The sequence below is a fragment of the Rattus norvegicus genome, chromosome 5, assembly GCF_021556685.1.
Source record: "Rattus norvegicus strain SHRSP/BbbUtx chromosome 5, alternate assembly SHRSP_T2T, whole genome shotgun sequence".
Lineage (NCBI taxonomy): Eukaryota > Metazoa > Chordata > Mammalia > Rodentia > Muridae > Rattus > Rattus norvegicus.
In genome coordinates, this window is record NC_141538.1 from 167,017,566 (window position 1) to 167,030,555 (window position 12,990).

General features: G+C 44.4%; 1 protein-coding gene across 8 annotated transcripts in view; it reads left to right on the forward strand.

Annotated features, from left to right (window-relative positions):
* Rere (arginine-glutamic acid dipeptide repeats) overlaps window positions 1-12,990 on the forward strand; it is a 329,621-nt gene that overhangs the window by 174,274 nt on the left and 142,357 nt on the right. For all 8 annotated transcript variants that reach the window (XM_087660099.1, XM_087660101.1, XM_087660102.1 and 5 more), the window contains 2 exon segments: window positions 7,861-7,966; window positions 10,065-10,161. In XM_087660099.1, the coding sequence (XP_087516225.1) occupies window positions 7,861-7,966; window positions 10,065-10,161 (203 nt within the window).

Consider the following 12,990-nt stretch of genomic DNA (forward strand, 5'->3'; position numbering starts at 1 on the left):
TCCTAGCAGGTGCTCATTAAATACTGACTCTATGGTTTGACAGAAGGATGCCTTAAAATGAATCAGCACCTATTTTTACCAGTTGTTTTCACTACTGCCATAAGTGATCTCCTCTGGAAGTTTCTAGAGACCAATGTATTACATCTTTACCTGGAGTTTTGGTTTGTCTGTACTCCTTCCCGATGGCAGTAGATAGATGCACAGCAACTCCATGGAGTGATTTGTTCGTATAAACGGGAGAGTGTGAGAGAGCAAAGAACTGAGGTCAGGACATGACTGTAGTAATCTCGAGAGCCAGCTGCCTCAGGACAGCCATGTGGCTCTATGAGTTGCCTTTTTGTGGTGATGGATGTGGGTCCCCATCCTGTGTCTGGACTGATAACACTAATTTGGTGCATAACTCAAAGTTACTCAGCATTACAAATAATTTTGTTTTATGTAAATTATGTCTCAATAGTTAAAGAATAACCCTAAACTGGTTTTTCAAAAATGAAGATAATAATTTCAGAGAAAAAAATCTTTCTAAAACTTTAGTGCTAGAACATGATGGAGAAGTTATTTTGTCAAGGATCCCCATTTTATATCTTTTTCTTTTATTGGATGTTTTCTTTCTTTCTTTTTTTTTTTTTCTTTTCCTTTTTTTGGAGCTGGGGACCGAACCCAGGGCCTTGCGCTTGCTAGGCAAGCGCTCTACCACTGAGCTAAATCCCCAACCCCAGATATTTTCTTTATTTATATTTCAAATGTTATCCCCTTTCCGGGTTTCCCCTCTGGAAACCCCCTATCTCAATCCCCTTCCCCAAGACCCCCATTTTAAAATGTGCATAGTTCTTGGCTTTCTCTATCACCATCACCACCCACCCCACACTTTTTTTTTTAAAGCATTTTCCCAGCTCTGCTTACACTTGACAGAATACACTTGACAGAATATACATTGATGGGTTACCCAGGTTAGCCAAGCTTCTTCATTTCCTGCTTCCGTTTCTCCTCTGTAGCAGCCAGGGTCCCCTTGCTGCCCAGCATGTGGACTGATAGAAGCCTTCGGGGCATGCTCGTGTTAGAAAACGAGTGGGAGGAAAAGTTATAAATAGACCAACAAGTATTAGAGGCTACAGTCTTTGTTTTGGTTTGAGTAAATGGGAACAAGAAAAATAATTAAGACATCTAAAACAGGAAAAACTAATTTACATAAAATGGGAAATGTAATCTTTCAGTGTTTCTACTGATTTTCTCTTTTCTTAGCCGGCTATTTAAATTACTTATGGCCAGTTAGGAGCGTCAGCTGTAATTAGGTTTCTGTTATTATGTGAGCAAACTTCAGCTTAAACAGTGACTTCTAACCCAAAGGTCTTAACTGTAAGAGTTTGTTCCCTGAAACTTATTTTACGGTGTTAACCAGGTCTGCCATCTTGAAGCAGAATTGGAAAGCAGTAGACGGGGAAGCTCAGCTCAGCTATCTCCTGGAACTGGGCAGTGCTGATGTTTGCACATCAGAATCTGGCCGTGATCATTAGACAGCTACCCCTCTTCATCATGAGAGCGGTTGAGTTTACTCCCAGGCCTGCGATCACGTCATCTCCTAATGAGACCAAGACTCTAGTGCCTTTCCATGCTCATTCTTCACAAGTGCATCACGGACGATGAGGGCGGTAACAGAAGCAGGAACAAGAATACGGTTTAGGACAGTCAGAGTCAGAGAAATTGAGGCCAGGGGTCCAAAAGCTCCAGCTACAGAAGAAAGTGAAATGAAAAGTACTGTTCATTTTCTCAGTTTGGTTTGTTGAAAGAAAATAAAGTCTTGTTGGACATGGCAGCATACCGCTTTAAGCTCAGGGTTCAGGAGGCAGAGCTAAATGGCTCCCTGTGAGTTTAAGGCCAGGGAGTTTTGGGACAGCCAAAGTTACACAGTGAGAACCTGTCTCTAAGCAAAACTAGAACTGGCAAGATACTCAGTAGTAAAGCACACACTGGCCTCCCAGGTCTAAATTCAGTTCTCAGCACCATACCAGGTGACTCACATCTACCTGTCAGTCCAGTCACACAGGCATCTGATTCTCATGGCCTGTATTAATTTAAAGTAATTCTGGGGGCTAGAGAGAGCCCTGACTGTTCTTCCAGAGTACCCAGGTTCAAATCCCAGCACCAACGTGACTGCTCACGACTCTGAAACTCCAGAATCTGACACCCTCACACAGATATATATGCAGGCAAAACACTAACACATAGTGAAAGGAAGGGAAGGAGGGAGGGAGGGACAGAGGCAAACAGGAAGGAAGGAAAGAAGGAAGGAAAGAAGGTTGGTTGGTTGCTTGGTTGGGGCGTGGGAGGGCAACTTCAGTAATTTTTAAGAATTTAATCAATGCCTAGGTATGGTGGCACTTTTAATTTCAGCATTCAGGAGGCAGAGAGGTGGATCTCTGTGAGTTTGAGGCCAGCATGCCTGGTCTACATAGTGAGTTCTAGGCCAGCCAGAGACCCTGTGCCAGAGGGAAAGACTGAGCCCCTGGGGTTAAGTAGTTTGAGGATATAAAACTATGTTGACCAATACAAATCTTCAGAATATTTTGCTATCAAATTTAGGAACAGTCTCTGAGCTACATCTTTAACCATGAGTTGGTCACTGTGATCATGAGATGTTAGACTCTGTGCATACCTTCTCGTATTTCGATGCCCTTGTGAAGGTGTCTTCACTGTTCTCTTGCTGTGAAGAGACACCATGACTAGTTTATGCAGGAAAACATTTCCTTGGAGGCTTGCTCACAGTTCAGAGGTTAGCCCATGATGGCAGCAGGCATGGTACTGGGCAGTAGCTGAGAGAGTGCTGTCATCGGAAAGCTAGCTACTCTATTAGGGGGAGGCCAAGGCTCGGCCCAGCCCCAGTGACACACCTTCAACACGGCCACGCCTACTAGCCCTTCCTAGACAGCCACCAACTAGGAAGGGCACGTTCGGACTCGGCACCAGCTCTGGGCCTCTGTTTTGTGCCCTGTAGCTGATGTTAAGGACCCCGTGACTTCCCTCTCTGTTCCCCCACGTGGGCAGCACCATTGCTGTCATAACAGCAACTTTTATTAATAAGATGGCAAATTTAGGGTTGCTGAGGCTTGAGTTTTGATAAGAGAAGTTCTTAAAATAGTCAAAACTTTAGGGGAACAAGGTAATTTCTTACTGAGCTGATTGTGAGTAAATATTTTCTCTCCCCGTAATGAGAAATATCCTTTGGATCAAGCAGACCATTTGTGATTCTGTTTATCTGGTGTGACCATAACTCCTGGAGTAAAAATACACTTAGATAAGAATTCGTTAATTTTTAGTTACCTTTGCCTTAGAACCAAAATTTGGATTTTTTCAAAGCCTGTGTTTAATTTTTAGTGGGTTAGTGTCTTCCAGAGAGACAGAACCAATGAGAGAAGGGGATAGGGCGGTGTGCTAGGGATGGCTTGCATCACTGTGGACGTAATGAGGCTTAACCTCAAGTCACCTGCACACTGGAGACCTGGGGAAGCATGACCCAGTGGGTGTGGGGACGTTAGAGTCGGAGAAACTAATGCTGCAGACCTGAGCTCCACACCCTTGCAGCTCCGGAATCTGCCTATGCTTTGCTCTCAGTTTGTACCCTAGGCTGATGGGATGATGCCTATGCTTTGCACTCAGTTTGTACAGACCCTAGGCTGATGCCCTTAAGAAGGTGGGGTCTGTCCTCCTCAGCCCACGTCACTCACTGGCCTCCAGAGGTACTTGTGCAGACACTCACAGAAGCAGCACGTTGTATCTGTCTTTTATTCACTCAAGTTACCCACTATTGCCATGACAGCAAGGATGCTGTGGGAGGTGGCAAATGGCCTTAATTTGTTGTGTTTGACTCACATTTCAAGTCTCTCTCTACATAGATCTTAAGGACAGCGCAGCCAAGTACCATGCCATGCACCTGTAGGCCCAGGACTTGGGAGTGGGAACAGGACGACATGGGGTTGAAGAACAGTAAATCCTAATGGGAGCCTCGGGGCGCAGCGCACCCTCCTCCCCAGCCCAGCCACTGTTGCGAGAGCTCCCCTAGCAAATGGCCACACACCTTTGGTGGGTTATTCAGCTCTGCCTTGTCTGACTTCTTGACCTTCATTTTTGTGTGAATCTAACTAAGGTGGTGAGTGGGAAAGCCTTTACTTCCTGCTGCTTCTTTTTTCCTTCAGAAATACTGCCCAGGGTGCCTTCGTCCTGGAAGTCTCTTCTTGGTTCAGTGTTGAGTGAAGGCGATAAATTTCTGTGAGATTTATGCTAGTGTTCAAGTGTGTCAATTGTAAATAGTGAAACACTGTTAGAAACACTTGATCTGCTCCTGAAATTCTTAAAGCGATGAAGCCCACAGTTGCAGAGCATTGAGTCTGAGAAAAGCAAAGCCTGTGGGGCAGTTCTCTTCCTCTGCAGGGCAGGGCAGGACAGTGGCAATGGTCAAGGTTTACTGAGAGGTAGCTGCTACTCGGCTTCCTTACGAACGTCCCAGTCTCCACAGCCTGGAGAGCGAGGGACACAGAAAGCTGAGGCTGCATGTTGTTTGCAGAGTCAGAGCTTAGGGATTTAGAAAACCAGGGTTCAGAGCCAAGGAGCTGATGGTAAGCCACGTGACCCTGGGTTTACTTTTTGATTTTAATTTTCAGTGCAAGTTGTTAAAAGGAGTAGGAATCAGAGGAGGCCTTCAGCAACTCCCAGTGTGGTGTGGCCTTTGCCCTGAGAGCTCCTGCTACAGCAGTGTCCTCCAGAGGACATTGTAACCCTTAGGATATTAACACTAAGTAAACACCATAGTTCCATTTTGTCCTGGCCCTAGTCTGTGGGAGACAGAGTTATAAACACATGAAGTGACCTAGAAACCCACTGGCCTTCCCTCTGTTCACTTTTTAAAGGTGTAGTGAGGCTGCTCAGTCACTCGTGGGTACAGACAAACTGCAGTCTTGTCTTCCAGTGTAGCTCAGAACTCTGAAGTAGCCCCTGCCTGCGTTCCTTCACCACTGTCACTCTCACCACATCACTGAGACGTAACCTTACTCAGCTCCGTCACACTGCTCTAGACAAATGGTGCCATTTCAGGTGCACACATGTTTACAGTTTTGTTTTGTTTTGTTTTCTTCATTTGACTCTACCTTCATTGTTCTGTATCTGTGGAAGTCTGATCTTAAGTATTCATGTTTTTGACGCAATACTGCCGCCCCCTGGTCAATGGGCAAGACTGCATCAGGAGCTCCAGCAGCGTTTTGAGAGAGTTGCTACTTATAAATAAGCCAGAGTTTCGTCTTGTTTTGCTTGTTCTATGGAATCACTGGGCATGTGCGGCTCAGTTGGTAACTAGTACTGTAGAAATAGCACGTCTGACTGACTGACTGACTGACTGACTAACTAACTAACTAACGGTTCCCAGTATCTCTGGCTAGGTTCAGCAAAAAAAAAAAAAGTACAGTTTCCAGTCATTGGATCCAGAGTCGTCCTGCTGAGTTCAGGTTGTCAGGCGTAGCACAGATCTGGAGGCAGAATGGCTCAAGCATCTCCCACAAGCTCCTGACAGATGATGAATGGATGGGGCTTTTCCTTAGACACTCACCTCACTTCAGTGCTCGCCACAGTCTTATAAGGTCTTTAAGTTATTCTCATTTTCCAGGACAAAAGAGAAACTCAATCTAAGAAAGTGACCAGAGTCACACATACATGGGCAGTGACATTGGCAGTTTATGGTGACCATCTTTCCTGTGCTTTCTAGTGAATCGTGTCCTTTATTCTGCAGTGCTTGGGCCAGGTTTCACGTGACCATTCTGGCTTTGTTTTTGTTTTCTGTTGTTTAAACCCTAAATAAAACATGAAAAAAATCTTTTAGTTCTGTTTTTTGAGTGACTTTGACTTCATTTTGTCCTCACATGGAGAGTTAGCAATACTTAGAGACATTTTTACTGCCATAACTTAGGGAAGGTGCAGCATTTGACAGTTGCCAGAGGACAGTCATCGTGTGTGTGTCAGTGCCCAAAGGCAGGTAAGCTTGTAACTGTGTCTCATTTCAGTGAGCTCATGCTGGGTTCCAGGCAGGCCCTGGACCGCTCTTTTCTTTTTTCTTTTTTTTTTTAATAAACTGGTGATGCTGCCCTGGTCATGTTCTTTATTTTTTCACTTGAATAAAATGGAAGGAGGAGCGTTTTTCTTGGGTCTTTTTGGCAGAATAAACCTTATGCAAGGGGTAGTGGTGTGTGTGTGTGTGTGTGTGTGTGTGTGGTCACATGTTCTGTTCTTTGAATGTTTTAGCTACACTTTTCATGCCTGGTGTATCCTGCCTGTCAGTACCTGTGTATGTAGTCGTAGGTGAGTTAAAAATTCCCCAACTGTCTTGTAAACTTACTCCAGGTCAGACAGTGGCGTGGATTCAACGTCTGCCTCTCAGCCTGAGCATGGAGAGTGGTGTGCTGCATGCTGGTATCCCACTTGGTCGGTCTGTCTGTCTTTTTGGCCTCTGCTTTTGCTGAGAAAGAGTCCCATCTTCCCACAGGTTACACAGCTGTGATATGGTCAGTCTCCTGCAGAACGAATGGGGCTGCTCCTTTCTTTAAACCTGACTTCAGCACTTTTTCTGTGACGCTCTCAAACTGTTTCTTCTGTAGAGTAAATAGTACAGACTTAATGCAACGTGCCTACCCTGTGTGAACAGACTGTCTACTGCGAACAGACAGGCAGCGCCCACTTTCTGTAGCCGTGCGTGTTTGATAGTTGATACAAAGTAAGAATCGTGGCTCTGGTGTGCACTGGGGGACTGCACTCTACATTTTTATTTATGCTGACATTTACAGCAGTTCTTTGCTGCCCTTGCTGGTCCTGTAGAGATTGGTCCCTTCAGTAAACCAAGGTATGTCTTCCTTCATTAATGAAGGTCCCTGGCGTACTTCAGAATTCAGTTGTCCTCTTTACTATGTGAAGCATTTTTTTGAGCTTTGGCCAATACACTCGTGGCCAGTGAGCCTCTGAGAAGAGTTAGAAGCTGTCAAGAGGGACAGTTCTGCCCTTACCTCAGGTAGATTTGTCTCAGGAATGAACTGTTTCATGAAGCCCAGGAAATGGAAGTGCTCTCCTGGTTGAGCTGTCTCACCCTAACATACAAGCAGTCGACTTCGGGATATACCCTGCAGCCTTCAAACAGAAGAGACAATGTCTGCTGTCAAAATAAACTTTCAGAAATACGTGCATAGTTCTCGTACAGACATTTCCAGGCAGCAATGGACATGAGTTCTTAGTTTTTATCAGTGGTGATGTGTGATAAGTTGCTCCGCTCTGGGATCAGAGGTACAGGGTGGGCCTCCTGAGTGGCTGGACATTCTCCTCACCACCTGTTGTCTGTGGTGCGGTCCATCATTCCGACCTGCAGCAGTGACTTCCACACAATTCTGAGGCCCACAGTGAAGGGAGAATTTGAGACAGTTTGTGACAGGCAAACCTTGGTGGGGAAGACACTGTCAGGTGTCTCTGGGTAAGTTCTTTCAGTTTGTCACTTTTAGTGTGCCTCAGTGGTGTGCTCTGGCATACTGTTTACCAGCACGGTCAGGGTAAGGCAGGCATGCTTTCTCATGTTGTGATCTTCATCAACACTAAGGAATTTGTAATAATGAATGAGTCACACTGAGATGTGCAAGATCTGTCTTTCTTGTCTCTGAACCAAGCAGTTGCCAGGTTGTGACCTGAGGGTGCAGTGGCTGGGGCCAGCGATTCCACTGTTAGTCACGTTGCTTCCTGCTGCCCCCTGTCCACTGTATGCAGGGCTTTTGATCGTAGGTGTGATGTGCACGTGCAGGCACCTGAGACCTGTCCCTAATGCTGTTAGATTTTCCTTTTCAGAGTAAGAGGGACCATCTACTCATGAACGTCAAATGGTACTACCGTCAGTCTGAAGTTCCAGATTCTGTCTATCAGCATTTGGTTCAGGACCGGCATAATGAAAACGGTGCGTACGCCCTTGATGAGGTGCTTACGATTCCTAGCTTGGGTGACTCTTTTAAGAACATCAGCTAAATGATATTACTAATGCTATAATTTCTCTCAAAAGAGCTTGCAATAAAGAACATTGCTGGATCCCTTCACCTTGCTCTTGCATTATTTTTCATTTTCTCTAAAAACAAACAGCAAAAGAGAGGCCTGGAGGCATAGCTCGCTGATTAAGTCATTTACTACTCTTATAAAGGATCTACATTCAGGTCCCAGCAGGCAGCTCACAGCCACTGTAACTCCAGCCTTAGGAGATCCAGTGCCTGTAGCCTCTGTGGATGCTCGGTACATAACACACACACACACACACACACACACACACACACACACACACACACACACACACACACACACTTTTAAAATCTTTAAGAAAATACCAAAACAAAAATATTGAGGAAAAAAAAAACTGAGCACACGGTAATACACTTTTTAAAAATAGCATTAATGTGTGCTGGAGAGATGACTCATTGGTTAAGAGCACTGACTGTTCTTCCAGAGGTCCTGAGTTCAATTCCCAGCAACCACATGGTGACTCACAACCATCTGTAATGGGATCTGATGCCTTCTTCTGGTGTGTCTGAAGACAGCTGCAATGTACTCATATGAATAAAATAAATCTTTAAAAAAAATAGCATTAATGTAATTCTTTAAGCTCCTGTATTTAACCTAGTGATAGACAGTATTTAAAACCCTGTGAGGCTATAGTCCTTGTTTTTTTCTAGGAGCTTGTGTTACTGGATTTCCCCATGTCCCAGGGTTTTCAGGGAAAAGCTTTCAGAGTAGCACTTTGAAATATGGGTTCGTAGCTGCCTTTTAGAATAGGACAGTGGTTTCTGGCAGCTGATCTCCTCTGAACCTATGACACAGAAGCTCTGTATAACCATACTGTGTGCTACAGTTATGCACATGTATGGTAGCTTTTTGGAAATTGGTTCTTGAGAGGAGCCTTATGTTTCTGGAGCCGTGGGTGGTTTGCCCTGGTATTCTATATGAAGAGGTTAAATTTAGAGAGGTGCCTAGAGCAGCCTAGCATGTGCCCTCTATGTCCCTCCTCACACTGCTTCTCCAGAGGCCGCTGCTGACAGCACAGGGAGCCTTCCGTACAAGTTTTTAAAACATCTTGGAAAAGATAAAAGTGAGGTTTGTTTGTTTTTTGTCTTGTTTTTGTCAAGAAGGGTTTCTCTGTGTAGCCTTGGCTGTCCTTGAACTTGCTCTGTAGACCAGGCTGGCCTTAAACTCAGAGATCCACACACGTCTGCCTACTGAGTGCTGGTATTAAAGGTGTGTGCCACCACTCCTGGCCTTTTAAAACAAAAATAATTACTTAATAATCCAATTCAGTCAGTATGTGTCTTCATTCCATTTTGGGATATTTGTCAGTAAACAGTTCTGATTGGGCCACATGTGGTAGTGTATTTCTATTAGCCCAGAGTTTGGGGGAGAGAGGAAGGAAGATTATAAATTGAAGGTCAGCTTCAGTTACTGCAGGGGCTGAGACCCTGCCACGCAGAAACAGGCATTCAGACAGGAAAGATGCACAGGTTAAGTTGCTTGCTGTCAAGCCTGATGACACGACGAGAGGACTGAGTCCCACAAGCTGTCCTCTGAGCTCCGCACACACTGCTGTGGGCTATGCTTACCTGAGTATAAACACATGCACACGTAATGCACGTATAATACAACAATAAGTAAAACGAAATTGTCTCTTCTGAAAAATAAGATGCTTAACAAATTACTGGGATGTGGCAATGGACTTCCCTCCCTCCCTCCGTGTGTCCGTGTCTTCGTGTGTGGTCTCCCCTCCCAAGGCACTTGCCTGCACAGAAGGGCTTGGTGAGAGCTGTAGTAAACAGTCTGTGAGCCCTCCAGAGCCGGTCCCCAGCCACCCCTGCTGTGCATCCCTTCATGTCGGATGGGTGCACTTTGACAGTAACCAGGTGGTATTATTTGTCTTTAGTTTGAGATAAACTTGAGAGAAAAGTTTTGCAAAACTTTCCTCCTTGTTTTGGGAAACTATTTTAATACCTTCTTAATTAACTAATTTCTTTTGTTGGTAGACTCTGGAAGAGAACTTGTCATCACAGATCCAGTCATCAAGAACCGGGAGCTCTTCATTTCTGATTATGTTGACACCTACCATGCTGCTGCCCTGAGGTAAGAATACGGGGTTGGGGGGTGTCCTGGAGGCGGGAGTGACTCTGCTCTGATCTGCGGTAGTCATTGCGTCCAGGCAGACAACAACTCATGGTATTGACAAGCTAACACTCCTCTGTTTCCTGGGGCACTGAAATTTCGGAGACTGTCTAACCCCACTTTACCTCTCCCTATATTTCATAGTGTTCTTTGCTAAAGTTTTTGGGGTGAAATTCCCTGAAGTTCTGCAGTTACCTTTGTAAAAATCAAGCCCCATTGCTACAAAAGATGGGGGCGGGGGAAGCAAATAAAGAAAATGTTAAATATAAGAAAGCATAAGAAAATCTAGGGATTTTTATTAGCTCTTCAGTTTTTTTTTATTTATTTGAGTACACACTAGCTGTCTTCAGATACACCAGAAGAGGGCATCGGATCCCATTACAGATGGTTATGAGCCACCATGTGGTTGCTGGGAATTGAACTCAGGTCCTCTAGAAGAGCAGTCAGTGCTCTTAACCACTGAGCCATGTCTCCAGCCCAGCTCTTCAGTTTTTATGTCTGAACGTTTTTACTAAAAAGGATGCTTAAGAGTAGGGGAGTGTATTAAAGATATAGCAGGAGGGGACAGTGCAGCCCATCAATGTGGCTGTGCCCTTCTCTTCTGTCCTGCGTGCCCTCTCCACAGCAGGGCCAGGATCTGTCCCCTTGCACATGCTGTGTCTGGCTGGTTTGGGGCCTCTTAAGTGACATAGCAAGTATAGTACCTGTGTGTGTTTGGGATTTATTGCTCTAAAGAGACACCATGATTAAGGCAACATTTAATTGGGGCTGGCTTACAGTTTCAAAAGTTCAGTTCATTATCATCAAGGAGGGAGCATGGCGGCTTACAGGCAGATGTGGTGCTGGAGAAGGAACTGAGAGTTTTGCATCTTGATCTTAAGGCAGCAAGAAGAGGGCTGTGTATCACACTGGGTGTAGCTTGAGCCTATATAAGATCTCAAAGCCCACCTCCCCACAAACAGACTTCCTCCAACAAAGCTATACCTGCCACGCCCTCTGGGCCAAACGGTCCAGCACATGAGGCTATGGGAGCCAAACCTGTTCAAATCTCCACAGTAGCTAACAGCTCAGCTTTCCTCTCTGTAAATGATAAATAAAAAGGTTGTATCAGACAACAGCGAAACCCCTAGGCTCGCTCTCTCTCTCTCTCTCTCTCTCTCTCTCTTTTTTTTTTTAATAGAATTCAAGTACAGTAAAAGCCATTGAGACTTGTTGGCTTTAGCTTAAAACAACTTACAGTGAGATGTGGCTGTCCCTAACGTGGTGCTCACCCTTCACATGTTCAGTGACAGTCCTGCGGTCTCCTGTGCAAAACTACAAAGAAAGATCCAGTTACTTTAGCAGAAGGCTGGAGTATTTACTTAAGACTGGTGTTTGTAACCATTGGGTCTCAGATTATATGGCATTGTGGCCTTTGTCCCAACTGTCCATTCATGGTGGCCATTGTGGGGCAAATGCATAGATAACGAATGAATGAGTTGGCTGAGATCCACTTGAGCCTTTACAAAAATGGAAAGGAATTGTTTTATTTTCATTTCTTTTCTCAGGAATTTTTTCCCACTTTTTTTAAAAACTATTTAAAGATGTAAAATTGTCTTGTACTCTGTAAAAACAACTAGTGGGGCCGTGTGGCTTTCTGGTCTGTGGTATGCTGAGCTCTGCCACAGGAAGGGGTGGAAGTGTTAAGAGTTGACTGTCTCCGGGCTTTCGCTACATTTCAAGAATGTCTGTGGTAGTTTATAAACTTTCCCCAAATTCCCAAAAGCTTTTGTCTGTCCTTGAAGGTGGGTTCTCAGACTTTAATTAAGCCTATCTGCTAGCAAAGCAAGTTAATGGGTTGTGAAACGAATGTTACTGTAGGCCGCCGGCCATGTTAGTGTCTGTCCTGACGATCCTTCTGCTCCTTTCAGCTTCTCACTGGTTGAGGTCATGGATTTAAAGGACTTCAAGTTCTAGTTAAATTGTCCAACATGCTTTGACATAACTGTTTAAAATGAATATATTTGGGGATTTTTAACGCTATTCAGATTTGATAGATGACGTTCATCTGATTTTTAGCATTCTTAGGTCTGTGTAGTAGCTGCGCACAGATAAATGTGGCTCACTCTAGGTTTGCATCCTGGTAGCACTATGGCTTCCCCACTAGCAATACATAAGGTTTTGTTTTTTTTCCAAGGTATCTGATTAGAATCTTTCCTGGATGTTATGTTTTGTGATAGTATCTTAAATGTTGAACAGAAGGCTGGAGAGATGGTTCAGTAGTTGAGAGCACTGGTTGCTCTTCCAGAGGTCCTGAGTTCAAATCCCAGCAACCACATGGTGGCTCACAACCATCTGTAAAGAGATCCGATGCCCTCTTCTGGTGTGTCTGAAGACAGCTATAGGGAACTCATATACATTAAATAAGCATCCTTTAAAAAAGATAGAATTATAAAAAAAATGTACAAAAAGCAGTAAGTCTGGTATGAAATCTTCATCTCCATTTTCTTCTTAAATGATTTGTTTTTTGAGACTGTAGTATTATCATCTCACGTCCCTTTCCTTCCTCCAAGCCCTCTCATATGGCATTTTTATCCTTTCTCTTTTTTCAAGTTCATAGCCCCTTTTTGCATTAATCATTGTTACATAAAGATGCACGTTATATATTCCTAAATATGTAAGCACAACCTGCTCTGTTACAAAGGTTCCTTGTGTATGTTTTCAGGCTGACATGTGGTTCTGGTTAACCACAGAGAGGTGCAGCCTCTCATTGAGGAAACTTCTCCAGTTTCTCTTTATTAGACTTAAATG